Below are 21,915 nucleotides of genomic sequence, written 5' to 3' on the forward strand. Positions count from 1 at the left end.
CAATAATCACGCATTCACACAACGCAGTCAGCTGCCTCCTCGGGCACCCGGCTGACTGGGCTGGTTCCGCTGACACGAATCCCTGTAGGTTCAACTCGCCCGCTCAAGAGTCTACTCCCCACTCGGAGGCCTGGGTGCTTCCAACGCAGTCCCTCCCAGTAAATGCAAAAAGGAAGCAAGCGCCTATGATTCGGAATCAAGCACACACAGCTGTGTGGCCTCGATTCTCAGTGTCCGTGGGTTTCAGAGGCCTTGCACGAAACACCTCTCCACACTAACAGTAGCCAACATTTACCACATGCCAAGCGCTGCGCTAAGCCTTTACCTGGGTCTCTCCCTCCACAACCAAGCACTGCAAGTCGTACGGTGTCCGCCTTACGGGTGATTTTTTAAAGGCAGGTGATTTAAAGAAAGAGGTGAAGTGACCACTTACACAGCTAATAAGCAGCAGGGCTGGAACAGCAGTGCTGCCTCTTCAAGAAGTCATGAGCCGGCGAGGCCCAGTGGCTCACACCTGTAATCCCAGCACTTTGGGAGGCTGAGGCGGGCGGATCACGAGGTCAGGAGTTCAAGACCAACATGGCCAAGATGGTGAAACCCCGTCTCTACTAAAAATACAAAAATGAGGCAGGCATGGTGGCGGGAGCCTGTAACCCAGCTACTCGGGAGGCTGAGGCAGGGAACTGCGGGAACCCAGGAGGCGGAGATCGCGCCACTGCACTCCAGCCTGGGCGACAGAGTGAGACTCTGCCTTAAAAAAAAAAAAAAGCCATGAGCCCTCCCACCCCATGGCTGGTCCCCCGAGCCACCAGCACAGCTGCCCTGACCCCAGCACTCTGGCTCCAGGCTGATCCCCGCTGCACCGGGCACTTCTGCGGTCTCTTGATTCATCCCATGCTGCTTGTCTTCCCTGGTCTCCCTGTCACTAGAGTCCACGCAATGAGATGCCAAGAACGGTTCTAATTCCTCTCCTTGGTTATCCTGACAACACCCCGCACCGACCCCGCGCCCCCACGCCACCCTTCGACTCCCAAGGGCCTGAGAGACACTGAAGCTAAACGCCCATCAAGCCTTTCACCTCACTTTCCGAACTTCGGGGTCTACACAAGCCCTTCCACCGGCCAAAACCACGAGCAACGGCTCCCCACTCCCACCCCAGGCCCCTGGAACGAGGACGCGGACTCCGGGCAGGCACCAGAGGGGAAGCTACAGGGGCAGGCAGAGATGCGCAAGGACCACGCTGTCGGGTGAAAATGCCTGTCCTTATTGTCCTTACAAAGCAAAAAAGTTTTTAAAAAAAAAAAAACACTTTACCCAGAATAACTGCTGCGGGCAACGCAGCGACGCTTTAGCTGCTGCACCGCTCCTCCGGTTTCCAGCAAGCTAAGCACAGAAGCGGATGGGAGGGGAAGGCGGCTGCGGCTCCCCAGCTAGGAGCGAGCAGTTTCTCCGGCTTCCTTCCTACTCCACCCTCCTGCCCCGGCCGCCCGTGGACCGCAGCAACATCTGCGCCTCGCCCGGACCCTCCGCGGGTCCGCAGCCCGCAACAGCCAGTCCTGCTCCCCTCCCCGGCCACGGCCCCGCGGGGACCTCAGGAAACTGGGGGTCTTTCACTTCTTTTTCCTTTTTCCTAAGGAACTTGTCTCTACCGGTGTTCAAGTTACTTGGTCCAGAAGCGAGCCCCGCGCAAGGAGCGGAGCGGGCAGCCCAACCTGCGAGGCCCCGGCCCACCGACAGCCGGGCGCGCGGGGCGGCCGGGCCAGGCCTCTGCCGGGACCAGAACCGGGCTGTCCCCGAGACGCCCGCCCCGGCCCGGCCCGCCCAGGACAGGCGCGTCCGCTCCGCCCGCTCCGCCCGGGCCCGATGCCCTTGAGCGGCGGTGCCCGCACCGAGCCCCGCAACCCACCTGCGCCCCGGCCGCCCCGCCCGGCGCCCGCCCGAGCCCGGCCCGGCCGCAGACTCACCCCATGAGCCAGTCCATGGCTGCGCGGGGCCGCCGCGCCCGCCGCCCGACGCGATCGGCCTCAGCCCCGGCGTCCGGAAGTAAACACTCGCCCGCCCGCTCGCTCCCACACGCGCAGCCCGCCGCCGCCGGAAGTGACGCGCCCGCGCGCCGCCTGCTGGGATGCGTAGTCCCGGCCTCGCACCCTGCGCTTCCTGCCCCCCGTGTGTGCCTGGGTCCATGGGCAGTCCCCGCGCACCTGGACTGTCTCCCCACGTCCCGGCTGTGCTCTCCCCTTGGGCTCTCTCCGCGCTGTCCTCCACGCCCTGGACGGTTACCTCCCGCCTTTGGCGCTCCCCTTGCTGCAGGACTGTCCCTCACACCCTGGCTGTCCCCTTGCTCCCCGGCCGTCCCCCTGCGCCTCCGGCTGTCCTCTCCCTCCTTTGGCCGGCTCCTCGCTCCCTGCGCGGTCCCCGCTCGGTGGGCTGTGTGTCACCTCGCTCTTGGCTGTCCCTCCCCCATCCCTGACTCTCCCCTCGAGCCCCTGGGTGTCCCCATGTCCCCTGGGCATCTGACCTCCTGGCCACTCTGTCCCGGGCCCGGCCCACAGCAGTTACTCAGTGACTGCCTGTCAAAGGGCCGGATTCCCCATTCTCCCCCGGGGAAGATGCTCGGAGGAGCTCAGAACCAGGACAGGGAGAACGCAGAACTTGGGGGAGAGCGGAGAGGGACTGCTTCCCCCGGCTGGATACAGGGCGGCCGGCGGGGCTGACCGCGGAGGGGGTGAAGTCGGCTGGCCTGATGGGGCCACTTGTCTGAAACCCAGCGGCTGTGTCACTCCACCATGCTCGTCAGACAAGTGACTGCATCAGGAAAGCTGACCTCGCCCCCTCCAGGGTCAGCCCCGCCTGCCGCCCTGTTTTGAGCCGGGGACTCGCCCCCTCCCCGCTCTCCCCAGGTCCCCTCCTGCCACCTGGCCTCTCTTCAGGCTTGAGAATGCTTAGGTATCAGGCAGGGCTCTCAGTTGCCATCAAGAGAAAGGCTTAAGGTGAAAAGGAATTCGTAACAGATCCTGGGTAGCTCACGGCATTGACCAGAAAGCTCGAGAACTTCTAAGACCGTGCATCGGGGAACACCTCCGGTCACAGTGGCCTCCGTTCTTAGTCCCTTCTCTCCGGCTTCGCCCCACAGTTGAGGCCAGCAAGTGAAACCTTTCAATGCCAGACACCCACTGCTGCAGGAGGCTGCGTGACGTGGTTATGGTCAGTGGAGTCAGAACAGAAGTCGGCCAGGGAGGCTTCCCGTCCGAATGAGAGGACGACGCCGCCGCAGGGAGGCGGTTTGACTGATGCTTCTGCACGGGCAGGATGCCTGGAGGGCGGGAACCAGGTAATGGGACTGCCTTGGTGGGAGGCATTGCCAGAAAACAAGGACCGAGAAGACAGGAAGAGCTTGGGACTTAGATGACTCCAAAAAACAGCTGCACCAGCCACGGGCTGCCTTCTCCGGAGCTCTCCTTATGCGCGAAATGCAGGCCCGCCCTGGAATTTCTGCTGGTCACAGCCGAGCCTCTTCCTGCCTGATGTGTGAGCACAGAGCTGGGACAGTAAAGGCGTCACTGCTGCAACCACAGGGCGCCAGCGTCCGGGATCCCTGAGTGCTGGTGCTGGAGATGCAGCCTCCGCCGGCCAAGCGCTGCTGCTGCTGCTGCTAGCATGGGCCGTGCATGCTGCTTCCTGTTCCAAGTTGGGCAGGTGCTGCTGACAGGGAAACTGAGGGAGTCTGTCTGCACCACCGCTGGCAGCTTCTCCAATGCAAGGCAGACACGGCCTCCTCCTTAACTTTCTCCAGGAAGTTAATACGCTTAGACGGTGAAGAACGAAACGACCCACAACAGTCCCTCTATTTCCCTGCTTTGTACAAACACCGTTCTGCCCACACCTCCCGTTACTGCCCTCATAGTACAGCCGAACCTTGTAGAGGTGAACCCCCACTCCGTCCAGGGCCTAGCCCACAGCTTATCAGCAACGGCCAGGAGTCTGGGAGGCGTCCACTCCTGCTGCGTCGCTTTCCTGGTTGTAAAGCTCGTGGGTGAACATTGCAGACTTAACCAGCAAAAACCACCAGAGATAAAGTAGTGAGGAAAGACAAAGAGGAGGAACACGCATTTAACACACGGCATCTCAGGAAGTAAGAAAAGACAGACACATGCTACCAAGGTCTGACTGTTGAGTCATAGGTTGAGTCAGAGGTTGCAGTGAGCGGAGACCGTGCCATTGCACTCTAGCCTGGGCAACAAGAGCCAGACTCCGACTCAAAAAAAAGAAAAAAGGGACAAGTAACAGAACTGCTTGTACTGCAGCCCCAGCTAAACCTTGTTCTCAATCTGGGGCACATTTAAAGCTTTTGTGGACTCTTGGGTCTCTTGCTAATTAGTTAAGAACAGCACATTCTGTAAGCACTGGTCAGAGAAGACAGGTTACCTTACTTGTGTGGCCGAGGTTGATGACTTCCTTCTCCCTGCTCCACGCTCACTTTACTTCAACGAACCGCTTGCTCAGCTGGCTGCATCTCTACCTTGCAGAGTGACCCAACCCGTCGTTTCTGATGACGAGGAACCCTTGGTGGCCCTGCCTGCTCCTAGATGCTGACCTCTTCCAGTAACGGCTCCCCTGAACGTGGTTGTCCTAGGGAGTCCCTCTGGCAGCCCCTCCCCAGGTTCCATCCACATTCCTTCCAGCCCCACTGAGTGCCAGCAATCCTGGTGACAGCCTGCCTGACTTGGACAGGTTGCTTAATGTCCCTGTGCCTCAGCTTCCTTTTTAGTGGAACGGGAATGATATTAGCAAACTTGTCCTAAGAAATCCGTCATTAGGCCCCTGGTGCAGGCAGAGGTGAGGAGCCATGGGGGAGTGGGTGGGCATGCTGGGTCCGTGGCCCCTGGCTTAGGCAGCTCTCCTGCCTCAGCCCACCCCTCCTCCCCTGAGGATGGTGTGCTGCCCAGCGCACCCCACGCATGTTTTCATGTGTCCCGCCCAGATCACATGTTGTGTGCTATCCCATGGTGTTACATATCGTCTGATCTAGAGCCCAGTGGCAAGCCGGAACGTGCATCTCTAAGAACCATGTTTATTTCTTAAGAGGATAGGGCTTTGCTCCAAAGCCCTGGGGCCCTCCTAGCTCATCCTCCTGGTAGAGCTTGCCACCATCTCCACGCAGCAGCACATGGGGTGCCACTGGATCTGTTGAATCAGAAGTGACAAGTGGCCAGGCGTGGTGGCTCACATCTGTCATCCCAGCACATTGGGAGGCCGAGGTAGGTGGATCCCTTGAGGTCAGGAGTTCATGACCAGCCTGGCCAACATGGTGAAACCCCGTCTCTACTAAAAATACAAAAATTAGCCAGGCGTGGTGGTGCGCGCCTGTAATTCCAGCTATTCAGGAGGCTGATGCAGGAAAATCGTTTGAACCCAGGAGGCGGAGGCTGCAGTGAGCTGAGATCACACCACTGCACTCCATCCTGGGTGACAGAGGGAGGCTCCATCTCAAAAAGAAAAAGAAAAAGAAAAGAAAAAAGGCTGGGTGCGGTGGCTCACAACTGTAATCCCAGCACTTTGGGAGGCCAAGGTGGGCGGATTACCTGAGCTCAGGAGTTTGTGACCAGCCTGACCAACATGGTAAAACCCTGTCTCTACTAAAAACACAAAAATTAGTCAGGCATGGTGGCAGGCACCTGTAATCCCAGCTACTTGGGAGGCTGAGGCAGGAGAATCGCTTGAACCTGGGAGGTTGAGGTTGCAGTGAGCCAAGACCATGCCATTGCACTCTAGTCTGGGCAACAAGAATGAAACTTAAAAAAAAAAACAAAAAGGCCGGGCGCGGTGGCTCAAGCCTGTAATCCCAGCGCTTTGGGAGGCCGAGACGGGCGGATCACGAGGTCAGGAGATCGAGACCATCCTGGCTAACACGGTGAAACGCCGTCTCTACTAAAAAATAAAAAAATAAAAAAAAACTAGCCGGGTGAGGTGGCGGGCGCCTGTAGTCCCAGCTACACGGTAGGCTGAGGCAGGAGAATGGCGTGAACCTGGGAGGCGGAGCTTGCAGTGAGCTGAGATCCGGCCACTGCACTCCAGCCCGGGCGACAGAGCAAGACTCCGTCTCAAAAAAAAAAAAGGTGGAAAGGGACAGAACCGCTTGTACTGCAGCCCCAGCTAAACCTTGTTCTCAATCTGGGGCACATTTAAAGCTTTTGTGCACTCTTGGGTCTCTTGCTAATTAATTAAGAACAGCACATTCCGTAAGCACTAGTCAGAGAGGGTAGGTTAGTTGCCCCACATATACTTCCATTTCCTTCTTCTTCTCTTTGCTTCTCCCCCTCTTCCTCCTCCTCTTGTTACTTACTAATTAAATGCTGATCAATATGACGACAGGAAAAACTCTTTTACCCAGCTTCCCAGGTAGGCAAGGTGGCTAACGAGATGTAAAATGAAGTTATTGCCTAGCTTCCAGGAAATCCTTTCTGTCCTTCCTGTCTACCCCAACCCTGGCCCAGTCTCCTGCTTTCTGACCAAAATAGAAAAACAAATGATGGCTGGAGCTCTTGCAGCCACCTTGGAGCATGAGGAAGTGATGATGGCAGAGCAGAAAGGCAGAAGGAACCTGAGTTCCTGTGAAACTCAGAACCCTCCACGATAGTCCTGATTTTCTTACCAAGGTGCTGACGTTTTTTGAAAAGAAATATGGATTAAATCATCATTCTCCCGAATTTCTGCTTCTTGAAGGAAAAGACAATTGTCTAAATGACACATCCGTCAGTGTGTCATGGTGCTGGAGGTGCAATAGCCCATCCTTTACTTTGAAAAGAAGGTTTTCATATTCTCAGACCATTAGATACCCAAAATGTTGCCAAGCCCCTAAATGTTCATGGGATATATCTCTTGGCAAGCACATGTATTTTTTTCTCTTTTTCTTTCTTTCTTTCTTTTTTTTTTTTTTTTTTGAGACAGAGTCTCGCTCTGTCGCCCAGGCTGGAGTGCAGTGCGCAATCTCGGCTCACTGCAGCCTCCGCCTCCTGGGTTCGAGGGATTCTCCTGCTTCAGCCTCCCGAGTAGCTGGGATTACAGGCATGCGCCACCATGCAAAAATAAATTTTTGTATTTTTAGTAGAGACAGAGTTTCACCATGTTGGTCAGGCTGGTCTCAAACTCCTGACCTCGTGATCCACCCACCTCGGCCTCCCAAAGTGCTGGGATTACAGGCGTGAGCCACCATACCCAGCCACACATGTATTATTTAGCATCTAGAGTATCCAGGTCCTCGGCTCTGGGGCCTGTGAACATGGCATCATTCATATGATATGATGTCCTGAGAGACAATCAAAATCTGTGTGGACTAGGCCAGGTGTGGTGGCTCACACCTGTGATCCCAGCACTTTGGGAGGCCGAGGTGGGCAGATCACGAGGTCAGGAGTTTGAGACCAGCCTGACCAACATGGTAAAACCCCATCTCTACTAAAAATGCAAAAAAAAAAACAAAAAAAAAAACAAAACTAGGCTGGGTGTGGTTGCACACACCTGTGATCCCAGCACTTTGGGAGGCTGAGGCGGGTGGATCACTTAAGGTCAGGAGTTGGAGACCAGCCTGGGCAACATGGTGAAGCCCCATCTCTACTAAAAATACAAAAAAATTTAGCTGGGCATGGTGGTGTGCACCTGTAATCCCAGCTACTCCGGAGGCTGAGGCAGGAGAATCACTTGAACCCGGGAGTCAGAGATTGCAGTGAGCCGAGATGGCGCCATTGCACTCCAGCCTGGTGACAAGAGTGAAACTCTGTCTCAAAAAAAAAAAAAAAAAAAAAAAAAAGTCTATGTGGATGAAATTGTGGCAGAGGGAATTCGAGTTTGTAGGACCCTGAGGCCTAAGTGGGAAGGTATACTGCCAATCTCTCCAAATAAAGACTCCCTGCTTCTGATGTTCTCTGTTTATTGGGATTGAGGTGGGTGTGACTGCCTGATCAATAGATGAATCATAACTGTTGATTGGCTCCAATAAGGACACCACATCTGGAAGAACAGCTGCAGTTGGAATAATTACGTCTTTCAGTCCACTGTCAATTACCAACACCCTCTGCCTTCCACACAGAAAAGATGTGGGAGTGAGACGGGCATCCTAGAGGGCCCCTTCTCTGCAACTTTGGGGTCTGGGAGGGTGGCACCCATTTCTGGGTATCTCTGGAGTTGAAGGTTTGCTTTTGGTTGAAGGTTTTGGCAGGAAAGTAAACTGTAGGGTTTCCCACTCAGACCTCTCCTCCTTCCACTCACCCATTCATCTGACAAATAAGTAGTGAGTGCCAACTACCTACAAGAACAAGGCACTTGTAAGGCACCTGGAGAACAGTAGTAGACGCAACAGACTAAAACCTGCCCTTGAGGAGCTGTAGCGTGTCCGTGAAAAAAATAATAAAGCAGACAGCACATTCCAGAATGATCAGTACCCTGGGGTAAAGACAGCGAGGGACAGGGTCACGGCACGCTCAGTGTCATGGGCTGACACGTGTCCCCTGGAAAGATAAGAGGCTATTCTAACCCCCAGTACCAGTAAGGTCCAAAGGGGACCTCATCTGGAAATAGAGTCACTGCAGATGTCATTTTTTTGTTGTTGTTTGTTTGAGATGGAGTTTTGCTCTTGTTGCCCAGGCTAGAGTGCAATGGTGGCTCACTGCAACCTCTGCCTCCCAGGTTCAGTTGATTCTCCTGCCTCAGCCTCCCCAGTAGCTGGGATTACAGGTGTCCACCACCACGCCTGGCTGATTTTTATGTTTTTAGTAAAGACGGTGTTTCACCACATTGGCCAAGCTGGTCTCGATTACAGGCGTGAGCCACCGCGCCTGACCCACAGATGTCGTTTGTTAAGATGAGGTCCTGGTGGAGTAGGGGGCTTCCAATCCTGTATGACTGGTGACCTTATAAAAAGGAGGAATTTAAGCCAGACACGGTGGCTCACGCCTGTAATCCCAGCACTTCGGGAGGCAGAGGCAGGCGGATCACCTGAGATCAGGAGTTCGAGACCAGCCTGGCCAAGATGGTGAAACCCCATCTCTACTAAAAACACAAAAATTAGCTGGGCATAGCGGTGGCTATAATCCCAGCTACTTGGGAGGCTTAGGCAGGAGAATTGCTTGAACCCGAGAGGCAGAGGTTGTAGTGAGCCAAGATCGCACCACTGCACTCCAGCCTGGGGGATGGAGAGAGACTCCATCTCAAAATAAATAAATAAATAAATAAATAAATAAATAAATAAATAAAAGGATCGGGTAGCGGGGAGTTTGGACACAGCCTTGCATAGAGAAGACAGTGTGAAAAGACACAGGAAGGAGAAGGTCATCTACAACACAAACCGAGGAGGGACCCCTGGAGCAGACCCTTCCTCACAGCCCTCAGAAGAAACCAGCCCTGGTGATGCTGACAACGTCAGACTTCTGGCCTCCAGGACTGAGAGACAGTTCATTTCTACAGATTGAAGCCACCTCGTGACAGCTCCTGCCCTTTCTAATCAGGCGCTTTCCTTCTGCCTGGCTCTAGAGTGGCCCTGGGGGCTGCTGTGCCCACTGGGAGTTCCTGGCTAGAGAAGAGAGGGGCCCGATTTTCCTAATCATGCTTCTATCTAGGCTGGGGACCCCTTGGAGACAGGACCTGTGCGGAGATCCTCGGGCAGCTGTCCTCCACGGTGGGGTGGAACGCCGAGGCTTCCAGGATAAGGATGGCCTCATGGCATGTTTCCGGGGAAAGAGCTGATTCCCCAGTCAACCGCTGACTCCAGGACGCAGGCTGAGCCCTGCGGGGTCATTCGTCATTTACGGACTCTGCTCTGACCCTGTCTGGCCTTCTCTAGGGCCCACTCATTGCCTTTCGGGGCCAGCAGGGGATGCAGCTGGTGCTCAGCGTCCCCTCTTTGTCCCAGGCTGTGCCGCTGAGAGGCCTTGGCACGGGGTGGGCCTCGTGACACGCACATCCTCCCACACTGCAGAGCCTGGAGGACAATGGCTCCCTCTCACCTATGAGCTGGTTCTTGTGCTTGGTTCAGTCCGCAGTGAGGCGGAGGGTAGCCACAGATGCCAGCGCCTGTCTGGGCAGCCCCTCCGTCCCCAGCACCCCCATGGTTCAGCGTTCCCTTTACCTCCTAGACCCGAACAGAGTCTGATTTGGGGACGGTGGCGCAGAAGCCGGCCCTGCCTCCCAATCCCAAGGCGCCAGCTCTTCTGAACCTTCAACAAACGCCTCAGACACCCTCCTGCTGATCGCACTGTACCCCCTGTCCTGCTGCTGCTCCCTCACTTAATCCCCAGGCAGTGACAATCCAGGAAGGTGGCCGAGGCTCCTGGAGGGCCAGAGGCTTTTCCGAGGTTACTCAGCGAGCAGGTGGGGAGCTGGGGTTCCAGAAACATCTGCTCTCAAGCCCGCCATTTTCCCACCATGACCTGCCTCCCAAAGGGACGCTCCTCCCTGGGTCTTGAGAAAACAGTCAAGGTGGGTCACCCTTGGGAGCAGGCTGGGGAGTGTTTTTCAGGCTTCAGTCGTCTCCGCTTCCCCTCCAGAGGCCAGGACAGCCCCTGTGTTTGGCTTAGCTCTCCGTGGGGGCCTGGTGCCCCTGGGGTGACCGGAATGCAGGCAGGGCATGGGGAGGCTGATAATCAGTGTCTCCTGGGATTATGGCTGGGGCCTTCCCACGAGCCAAGTGCAGCCAAGGGCTCTGTGTGTGTGACCCAAAGCAGCTGCCAGTGCTCTCTGAGAAGGTGCCCTCTGCCTCCTATCTTTAGGTGCGGCTAAGTAACCGGGCCACGGCAGCACCACAGGGAGGCGGGCTGGGTGCCCCTGCTCATCTCTGGTGGGTGCTGCTACCCACATCCAGGGCTGCCACCTGCCCACTCACGCAGGACCCTCCAGGCCACTTCCTCCCCTAGGACCTGCAGGCAGCTGCAACAACCCCCGTCAAAGCTCCTGCCAGCCAGGATCCACTGAGGTCCAGCAGAGGGAGGGCTGGAGCCTCTGCTCACAGAAAGCTGCCATGTCCTGGCCGGGCGCAGTGGCTCAGGCCTGTAATCCCAGCACTTTGGGAGGCTGAGGAGGGTGGATCACCTGAGGTCTGGAGTTCAAGACCAGCCTGGCCAACATGGTGAAACTCTGTCTCTACTAAAAATAAAAAAATTAGCCAGATGTAGTGACGCATGCCTGTAGTCTCAGCTACTCACGAGGTTGAGGCAGGAGAATAGCTTGAATTTGGGAGGCAGAGGTGGCAGTGAGCCATGATAGTGTCACTGCACTCTAGCCTGGGTGACAGAGCAAGACTTTGTCTCCAAACTATATATATGTGTGTATATATATACATATATATGTATATATGTATATATATGTTTATTATTTTGTACACACGTGTGTGTATATGTCAGTGTATATATATTTTATATATAAATATATATATTATATAATATATATTATGTATATAATATATATTTATATATAATATATGATATATTATGTTACATATTATATATTTTATATATAATATATAGTACGTTATATATTATATGTTATATGTTATATATTATATGTTATATATTATATATTATGTATACTTTATATATATTTTATATATATATCTTTGAGACAGGGTGTGGCTCTGCTGCCCAGGCTGGAGTGCAACGGCACCATCGCAGCTCACTGCAGCCTCAACCTCCTGGGCGCACAAATGATCCTCCTGTGTGGGCCTCTCAAAGCCCTGGGATTACGGGCATGAGCCACTGCGCCCCATTTCTGAGTATATCTTTTTGGGGCACACAATTCAACTTGTAACAGGTGCATTTACCGGCCACATGATTCAAAGCACCTAGGGGTGTGCTTTCCCTGAGGCTGAGACAGGGCTCCCTGAATCCCGAGTTTCAGCTATCGCTCCTCCCTGAGTTGTTGGGCTCACCATGACTCAGTGTTAACTAAACCCTGGCTTCCCAAATGGTAGCTCAGGCCTCTTTCAGGAGGAGGTAACTCCTAAGGCAGAGCTTCCTGTTTCTCACCCGACTCCAGCTGGGTGGACTCCACCCATGCGAATCTTCAGAGGCCATTTTCAAAAGTTTTGCTAACCTCAGCCCTCATTTGGGCTTCACTGCTCCTTCCTTGGCTTTCTGCCTTCACCTACTGGGATGGGCCTCAAAGGTCATGGGTGGGTTTTCTCGAGCACAGAAGGGGGACATTTTCTGCTGCATGGTCGGCTCTGCTGGCCGTCAGCTCTCGAGCCTGGCACGGTAGGAAGCTAAGTTCCTCCTGCTCTAGGCCCTCACACACAGATGTCTGTAGGGTGCTGGAGGACAGGAGGTGAGTGGATGAACATCGAGAGTGGGGCCTGTGTGTCCCGTCATCAGAAGGCAACCCAGGGCAGGATGGTCTCCTGCTGGCTGTCCCTGCCCAGGGCCCAGGTTCAGTGTCCCCAGATCTGCTTGTTCCTCAGAAGAAGGTGAATACACAGCCATTTGTGCAGCATTGCCAGCGTGCTTCAGCTCCTGGCTGCCTGCGTGTCCCCAGCATGGACTGGAGGGAGCAGGCTCAAGGCCTTGTGCTCCAGTATACAGGACAGCTTCCTGGGCCCGGCACAGGCTGGCACTTGGGTGAAGCTGGATTTCGAATGGAGCTGTTAATGAGTCTCAAGGAGGATGCAAAATTCACAGAGACGCCCACTTCAGAGCCACGGTGATGCCCAAAGCTCCTCTCCCTCACAAGCATCTGCCCTGGTCTTGGGACCCCCATTCCAGACCAGAGCTCAGACAGGGGGAGCCGCGCTGGAACTCCCAGCTGAGCTGGAAGGGGCGTGGGGCCTGACAGGCCTGCGGAGGGCACTTTCTTATAGCCCAAGTCCCCAAGGGGCCTTCCTGCCCCCCTCTCCTGGGGCCCCACCCATTGCAGAGAGGAGGAAGGGGCAGGAGAGTGACGGGAAGGGGCTCCTGTTTTCCATTCCCAGGAGGGGGTAGGGGTGACCTGGGGAAGGAGGTGCCCATTCCAGCAGAACCCTTCCAGTAGTTGCTGCCTGGCACAGTGGCCAGAGGTAGCAGGCTTGGGGAGGGATAGGGGACCCCAGGGGACAACCTGGATCCTGCAACTCGGGAGGGTGGTGGCAAGAGAGGGAGAGTTCCCCAGGCAAAACCAGGACTCGAGGTCCCAACCCCCATCGCTCTTCACCCTCATCTCCCATGGGAATCATTCTTGAGAGGTGCCAGTGATCTGCAAATGCAGATGAGGCCTGAGGCTGGGACGCAGGCCACCTGCCAGCCGGTGAGTGCAGGGTGGGCAGAGTTCTCGTCCAGACCTGGGCAGAGAGCGCTCAGGGCAGACAGGGTCCAGGCTACCGTGGGTTGCTCCTTGAGGCCCTGATGCCCAGGGTCACCTGCAGGCCATTCCTTGAAGCAAAGAGGTGACTGACCTGGGGAGTTGGGAACTTGCCCTTTTTGTCCACAATGACCACCCTTCCTGCCACCCCCACCCAACCGGGATCCTTCCAACCACCCTTACTGGCCAGTGGTGCCAGCCCCTAACAAACCACCCTTTTAGGCAGGACCTGCAGGTTTGCTCCCCTCAGCCTGGGGACAGAGTCTGAGATCCTTGGGAGCTGACTGTTCCCTGCCCCCTCCCCACCTCTAGGAACTACTTCATCCTGTGCACTTGGCAGAGCGCCGGGACCAGGCTGGGTGCGTGGTCCGTCTCCATCCCATGCACTCGGCAGAGCGCCCGGCCCAGGGTGGGTGTGTGGTCCGTCAGGGGCTCCCGTGGCTGCAGTCGTGGGCTGTCCTGCACTGTGGGGCCTTCGAACGTGCTGCTCTTGTTGGGAAGGAGGAGCTCCTCTGCAAGAACTGCTTGTCACTCAGGGCCTTTCTCACATGCCGCTTCCTCCAGGCAGCCTTCCTGCCACCCTCTTCCTGAGTGGTGACCACCTCTTGTACACACCTGTCACATAAACCGCTGATCTCAGAGTGACGGCAAAGGCTTGTTTCCCATGTGCTGGGGCTCCTGGGGCCATCCCCAGCACCAGACAGAAGGCTTCCATACATGTTAATGGAAAAAAATCCACAAAAAGCAGGAACAGGAAAGTAAGTTACTGACATTCCACCCCTCCCCAATTCCCATTTTGCAGACAAGACCCGGAGGCCCCAGAGGGCCCAGTGGGTGCGGCACAGTGTGGAACTGGCCCCCGCAGAGCCAGCCTGTGCACAGGCTCCCTGTCTCCCTGTGGGAAGGAGGAGGCACCAGGACTGCTCCAGCTCCCTCTCCTGGATGGAGACACTGAGGCCCATGACACAGGCGTGGTACTGGCAGGACAGCTCTGCCCTCCAGGGCACAGTGGGAGCTGTGGCTGCCCCCACAAGCCATGCAGAGCCTGGAGCTAGATTGGGGTGTGGGAGAAGTTGTCCCTGTGGGAGCCCATGCTCTGGGAGGTAGGGTGGGCAGTGCACATGGCCAAAGTGTGGCCTGGAGGCGTGGAGGGTCAGGGAGCAGTGAAGGAGCAAGGCCTCGGCCTCTTGAGGATGCACCCACACAGGAACTACAGATGGAGGCCAGGAGGCTCAGCCTTCCTCCTGGCTCTGTCTCCAGCCAGCTGGGGTTCACTATTGTCCCCTCCATCCACTGGGTAGGGACCCCTAGATTACAGGTCCCCAAATGTACATGTCTCATCAACAGGTGCAGCAGACTCCCTAGGGAAACTTTGGAAATACAGATCCCTGAGACCTGCTCCCACAGAGGCTGGCTGTGTAGGTCTGGGCAGGGCCCAGGGACCTGCATTTAAAGATCCCCCCCAGGCAATGCTGAAGGGCGGGAGGGTGGGAATCCCCGGACCAGATAAACCCTGACAGCCTGACAGCTTTTGCTCATCAAACCCATGCGGGTCCCCGCCTCCTGGGATGTTGGCTCTGCAGGCTTACCGCCACGGAGCCCGTTTCCAGGACTGGTTGCCTGCAGTGTGGTGAGGGCAGTCTGAAGGGCTCCCGGTGGTGGCCACAGAGTGTGCACACCTCCTTCTCCCACCGATACCTGTTATGGGTGGGGTTGAGCCTCACACATTCGTATGTCAATGTCGTGACCGCCAGTACCTCAGAATGTAACCTCATTATTTGGAACTAGGGTCACTGCAGATGAACCTAGTTAAGATGAGGCCACACTGGAGTAGGGTGGGTGGACGGCCTTGTAAGAGGCCACAGGGAGGGGCTGAGGCAGATGCTCCCTCCTGGCCCTCCACGGAGCCCACCTGCCTACACCTGGATCTTGGGCTTGTGGCCTGGAGACCTTGGAGAGACTTCTCTTTTCTTTTCTTTTCTTTTCTTTTCTTTTCTTTTCTTTTCCTTTCTTTCTTTCTTTCTTTCTTTCTTTCTTTCTTTCTTTCTTTCTTTTTCTTTCTCTCTTCCTTTTTCTGTTTTGTTTTGAGACAGAGTTTTGCTCTGTCACAAAGGCTGGAGTGCAGTGGTGTGATCTCAGCTCACCGCAACCTCCACCTCCCGAGTTCAAGGGATTCTCCTGCCTTAGCCTCCTGAGTAGCTGGGATTACAGGCGCCTGTCACCACACCCAGCTTATTTTTGTAGTTTTAGTAGAGACCGGGTTTCACCATGTTGACCAGGCTGATGTCTTACTGGTCACCTCAGGTGATCCGCCTGCCTCAGCCTCCCACAGTGCTGCGATTCTAGGCGTGAGCCACTGCCCTGGGCTGGAGAGACGTTTCTGTTGAAACCGCCTGGTTTGCGGTGCTTGGCTCCAGCAGCCTCAGGCCACACACAATATCCCAGGGCGGCACCCTCAATGCCAGGCTCTGCTGGGAAGTCAAGGGTCGAGGTGAACATGCCCTCTGCACGGTAGGGGATTCAGAGTCCCGCCCTGCACCTGGGCTGGTGAAGAAGCGCAGAGCACATCCGCAGACCAGGGAGGGGCCCTTCCAGGAATGCTCTTTGTAGACAGCTGGGTAGGGCTGGGGCGGACTAAGGGGCCTGCGGGGTCTGGCGGAACCATCCAGGTGAGGGCGCGGCGGCGGGAGAGCCAAGAACAGCAGCTAGGTGTACTGCTTACCTGAGAAGGAGGGGTGGCCGCGAAGGGGGTTGGAGGCGTTGGGATGGGGGCCCAGCCAGATGCAGGTGGCCGCTGCAGCTTGGCATTGCCCGGTCTGGAGGACAGGGAGGACACCTGGCTGGAGACACATCTGGTCACCGACTGCGTGCGTCCCTGGGGCCGCGGTGTGGGCGACCTTCCTGCGGGACCGGCAGGCCCAGAGCAGGTGCAGGTTGTGGATACAGCTGAAGCAGCCGACGGACCCAGGGGAGGGCCTTAGAAGTAGGATGGGCGGGGGCCGCAGGCTGGAAACAGGGCTGTGCCTTCTTCCCAGCAGGTGGGTCCCCGACGGGTGGGCGTGCGTGCAGGGCCCCAAGCCAGAGAACCGGCCCCAGCCTCGGCGGGCGCGGGCAGCAGATGGCGCTGCCGGGCTGCGCTCCGCCTCGGGTTCGGGGAGCGTCGGGTGGGGGTGGCCGGCGAGCCCAGGTCGGAGCCCGAGGCGGGAGAAGAGCGCACACTACGGCCCCCGGGCGGGGCAGGCAGGCTCCGGAGGGGCCCTCGCCCAGCCCCTGCGGGACAGGTATTTGCCCACCCGGGCCCCGGACCCGGAGCCGCGCTGCCCAAATGCTTGGAGCCGAGCAGGTGCTCCCCGCGCCCGCCCTCCACGCCAGCAGTGCCTGGGGACCCGGACCCGCGAGGGGCGCGCAGGACTCGGGAGCCGAGGAGCAGCGGCGCTTTGAGGATGGAGCGCGCCGCGGAGGGCGGTCTGGGAGTGGGCGCGGCCCCGCCGGGCATGAGGTCATCGCGAGCAGCGGGCGCACCCACCGCGCCTGCCTCTCGGTCCTCGGAGCCCCCGGCTGCGCCCGCAGGTTGGGCAGGTTCTGGGCTCCGGGTGGCGGGGCGGGGGGGAGCCCTGGGGCGGGATTGTGACTGGGCGCTTCCTGCGGGGTTGGCGGCCCAGATGCCAGCGCCACCCGCGCCACCCAGCGATGCTCTGGGCCCCCTACGTCGGGGCTGACCTCACCGCCCAACCTGGCGGACCCCGCGCGCGCTAATGGGACCGCGCCCACCCCACACTGGCCGGCAGCCGCCGTCCTCGCGGCTGCGGGGTCCTTGTCCTCAGGGAGGGCGGGGCGCTACCAGTTGCACAGAGAGGTGGGGGGACCCAAACCTCCCTTCGCCCACTCCAACCCCTTCCTACTGCCCTCAATCCTGCCCCTCCTCGAGTTTCCTGTTAGGGTCCACACAGGCGAAGGGCCCTATCGGCCGCGCCTTGCCAGCCCTAATGCGCTGTCAGAGGGGGAGGCCCCACAGTGGGAATCCGGACTGAAGTCACTCCCTGGCGCGGCTGGGGGCTCAGGGTGGAGGGCTCAGGGGTGTCCGCGAAGGGCCTGCGCCCTTCAGCCTCAAAGCGCCCCCAGTCCTGTGGTTTTCTGTTCCTCTTTTGGACCCCCAGCCTGTGAGCACCCGCTGGGTAGGTGGGCAAGAGGTGACCAGCAGAACCAGGCACCGGGGCCGGGTCTGGCTTCCACACTGGCTGCAGTGCGCCCTGTCCCAGGGCGGCAAAGTCACTGAGCCCCATTCCCGCTGCTGGCCGGAGGGTCGGGTTGGGCGAGAAAGATACAAAAACTGCCCCACAAGCCCCCCTCCTGCCCCAGGACGCCGCCCCCACAGGCCAGGCGCTGGGCAGGCCTAGTGTCCACTGATGTCGCCAATCGGGCCTGTGCTCCAGGGCTGTCGGGGGCCTCCTGGGCCAGGAGCTTGACGGAGGGAGTGGGGTGGGGAGGTTGGAGAGGCACCGGAATCTCTTTCTGCTTGGGGGAGGGGGCGGGCGGACATCAGGAGGGGCCACTGCCCTGCAGATGACCCAGAGCAGAAGACTGGGGGTTGTGGCCAGGGCGGGCTCCACCCGCCCCGACCCTCGCGGCAGGGAGGCCCCGCCCACTGTCGGGCAGGTTCTTGACTTCACCCTGCTTCCCCAAACGTTTCCGGGTGCAAACGCCCCTCTAGGCTGGGGCGGGATGGGGGAGGGGAGCCCTAGAATGGAGTTTTGTGTTCTTCCTCTGGCATCAGGTGCTCAAGTCCAAGCTCCTCCCTCCACCCGCCTCTGGCCCTTCCCTGGCTTCTATTTCCAGCTCTCCTTGGCTATTTATAGCTGCGACGGCCGGCAATTGCGTCAGTCAGGGGCAGGCTTCGGCCGGCGATGCCATTGGTGCCACCAGTCCCCCCACATCCCCCTACCCTTCCCGGGCAGTCACCTGACCTGCGAGGTCCTGGTCGGAGGCCCCAGGTGTGTGGGGGGCCGGAGTGCGTTCTGCAGGTGCGCTCAGCCTTGAGGGTGCAGGTGCTGAGGCAAAGTGGGAGGGCGCTGGACTTGGTCGGGGGAGCAGAATTCCTGGCAGGGAAGGAGTAAGTGCGTCTTCCCCTTTCCTTCCCAGAGCTTCCTCTTGGGAGCTCCCTGGGGACAGGCCACTGTTCCTTGGTTTCACGGTGGTGTCTGCAAAGACTGGGAGAGATGCCCCTGGGCCTAGCACCTGCTCCCCATCCCCCACCTTCCAGAATGAAGGTCCTTCACTGAGTTCCTCTCCTCTCAACCCCCTACTGAGGCGTCTGTCTCCCCAGCCTTCTCACTCAACTCCAGTTCAGCTCCCATACCCCTTCCCTCCCTGAGGCCACCCCCATCTCAGCCCCTCTGGAGGGGAACATTGAAAGGTTCTGAAGCAAGAAAAGTCTCCCTGCTCAGTTTGGAAGGACCCAAGGGCGTCCATCCATGCACCTGCCTAGTGTTTGGCGAAGTCCTGCCCTGGCATCACCCTGCTTGGGGGTGGGAGGCACACGCATGTTCCCCTCACCCCACCAGGATCCCCTCTAAGCTCTGGTCCTCACAGTCAGGGGCCGCTCGTTTCACAAACAAGCCATCATCACACCTTCAGGGCCTAGTGTCTTCCATAGAGGCTTCTAAGCCAGGAGCCCTATTCTCAGGGACAGGAGTGGGGCCTGGGACTGTGGGCTGCCTTAGAGGTCTAGGGGAATGGTGCCTGAGAGACCAGGAACCAAGCCCAGTCCCAGCTTGGCCCCTGACCCTCTAAGGGACATTGACCAAGCCTGTTCCTCTCCCTGGGCCTTGGAGAGGGTCTCTCCTGTGACGTCCCACTCCAAGACAGTTAGTATGTGGTTTATTCTGGCCCTCACCCCGGACCAGAAGGCTGTGCTTTATCTGGAGGGACTGCGCCCCCGAGCCCCAGCTGCCTGCAGGGATAATTGAGTTTCCCCATGTGCTCCCACCACCCATACGAGGCATTTGTTGTGAAGCTCTGCTGAGAGGCTCCTAATCAGCCCCTCCTCTCCCACCCTCTGTCCAGGTCCTGCCCCATGCCCTGTGCCCTTCCAGGGAGGTAGGGGCACCCTCTGCTGGTGTCCATTGTATAGGCCCCTCAAAGACTCCATGGCTTCCCCTTAATAGCAAGTCCTCCCTCCATCTTGCCCCCAAAGAACCACTCTTCTCAGACACTCCCCCAGACCACCTGCCATTCAGAGCCCCATCGAGCTGCACCCTCTTCTCATCAGGCCTTGCCTTGGCCAGAGGCCTTCAGCTTCTGCCTGGCTCCCCGCAGGGCGCTCCTACCTCTGCCCTTTCTCCCACGCTGTGGACCTTTGCAACGTCCTCCTGCCCCACCTGCCCCTCCAAACACAACCTGGCCTTCAGAGCCCAAAACTCTCCTCCTGGAAGTCTTCCTGAGAACTGGCCCTCAGCCCTTTCTCCTGCTCAGAGTCTCTTCAGTTCTGAGCCCCGGAAGGGCCTTGATAAGTCCATCCACAGGAGTACAGTGGCAGCTGGCAGGGGTGCCACTGAGACCGGCCTCCAGCTCACTTCCAGGGACTGCTCGGCAGGCAGAGGAATGGTGCCTGAGAGACCAGGAACCAAGCCCAGCCCCAACGTGGCCCGTGACCCTCTAAGGGACATTGACCAAACCTGTTCCTCTCCCTGGGCCTTGGAGAGAGTCTCTCCTTTGATGTCCCGCTCCAAGACAGTTAGTATGTGGCTTATTCATTGGACATTCACTGCCTTCTGTATGCAAAGACCAGGTGCCCGTCTGCAGTCCAATGGAGAATGGAGGTAAGCACACAGCTTTAATATAAGACTAACAGAAGTGCAACTAATGCAATATAATATTATCACCCACCCACCTTTGCTCCCTCCCTCCCTCTCATTTACCCATCCATCAACCTCCTATCCACCCACTTATCCACCCATCCATCCATCTGTCCACCTTCCTGTCCTTCTACTCACTAGCCACCCATCCACTTGTCTATTTATAAATACCCATTTATGTATTCATCCATCCATCCATCCATCCATCATACTCATTCCTCCACCCATTCATCCATCCACCCACCTACCCCACTCATCCCTTTACCCATTCATCCATTTGCCATCCATCCATAATCCATCCATCCATCCATCCATCCATCCATCCATCCATCCATCCACTCACCCAGCCACCCCACTCATCCCTCCACCCATTCATCCATCTGCCCATCCATCCATCCATTCATCCCACTTATCCCCCCACCTATTGATCCATTCATCCACCCACCCCACTCATCCATCTACCCATTCATCCATCTGCCCACCCATCCACCCATTCATAGATCCATCCATCCGTCTACCCACCCACCCACCCCACTCATCCCTCTACCCATTCATCCATCTGCCCATCTACCCACCCATCCATCCACCCATCCATCCATTCATCCACCATTCATCCATCTGCCCACCCATAAATTCACCTATCCATCCATCCATGTCTCCCTCCCTCATCCACCCATCTACCTACCCATCCAAGACCTATCCAGCAACTAAAGCCCTTGTCCTGGGGGGAGACACAAGTGCAGACAGGGCATCAAGCCTTTAGGGGACTCTGTGTAGCAGTTGGAGGCCGTCCACCAGTGTTCACTCTTGCTTCACCACCTACTTTGGGCAGCTCTTGGACCTCTAGGAGACTGATTGAGTTGGTAAATGAGATCCCTCCTTCCATCTGGAGTCTTACACTGCCCCCAGGGTCCTGAGACCTATGTGCCCCCAGATGGGCATCCTAGGAGAGGCCCTGTCACCCACCTCCTGGAGCTGCAGGTGCTCCTGTGCACAAGGGGTAGGGGAGCACCTCGGTGCCGCTTGAGTCAGCCATCAGCTCTTTCCAGGCCTCGGTTTTATTGACTGCTAGGGGCTGCCAGAGTTATAAATAGATGTTCTTGAGCCAAAAATAGCCTTGTGGGAGCATCAGACTATGTTTCTAGCTTTCCTCCTTTTTGAGGACTCTTAAAGATGCAGGATTCAAGGACCCTACCTCCTCCTGCAGCCCCCAAGGAGGGGCTGGTCCCCTCCTCTTCCCTTGTCTTGCTTCCTCTTCTTCCCATCTCATGAGCGCTCACACACACATGGTCTGGACAGCGTCACTGGTTGGGAGGGGTCCCTGGGATAGGTATACTAAACCTGGAAGAAGCGGCATGAACCAGAGGTCTGTGTGGTGAGGACATATCTGGTATCCTCCACTGCAGTGTAGACAAGCCTCACTCTGGGCTGCATGCACACTGTGAATCTTTGCAGCCTGTGGCACCTGCAGCAGCCAGGTCTGCCCTCGGGGTGGGGGGCTCTGCAGGTCTGGCTGGGGCTGCCTCCAGGGAGAGGACCCTGGAGGCTGGGGACAAGCCTGGGGGAGACAAACCAGTACTTTCTACCGCATACCCTGGTGTACTTTTGATCCTTGTATGGTGTGCACATTACTTAAGATTTGAAAAGCTAGCTGGAGGCCAGGCACAGTGGCTCCCGCCTGTAATCCCAGCACTTTGGGAGGCCAAAGCAAGCAGATCACTTGAGGTCAGGAGATTGAGACCAGCCTGGC

At 57.3% G+C, this 21,915-nt stretch overlaps 1 protein-coding gene across 9 annotated transcripts in view; it reads right to left on the reverse strand.

Moving 5' to 3' along the window:
• MOB2 (MOB kinase activator 2) overlaps positions 1–2,053 on the reverse strand; it is a 72,887-nt gene extending 70,834 nt beyond the window's left edge. For 8 of the 9 annotated variants that reach the window (XR_012422896.1, XR_012422895.1, XR_012422894.1 and 5 more), the window contains exon 1: positions 1,965–2,053. Coding sequence is in view for 2 of the 9 variants with exons in the window: in XM_074012808.1 (XP_073868909.1) it covers positions 1,965–1,981 (17 nt within the window). In the remaining 7 variants the exon portion in view is untranslated. Of the gene's footprint in view, positions 1–1,314; positions 1,398–1,964 lie in introns of those variants that run through there. The other variant, XM_074012812.1, reaches the window with a different exon arrangement.
• Between the last annotated feature and the right edge of the window lie 19,862 nt (positions 2,054–21,915).

The sequence above is a fragment of the Macaca fascicularis genome, chromosome 14, assembly GCF_037993035.2.
Source record: "Macaca fascicularis isolate 582-1 chromosome 14, T2T-MFA8v1.1".
NCBI lineage: Eukaryota > Metazoa > Chordata > Mammalia > Primates > Cercopithecidae > Macaca > Macaca fascicularis.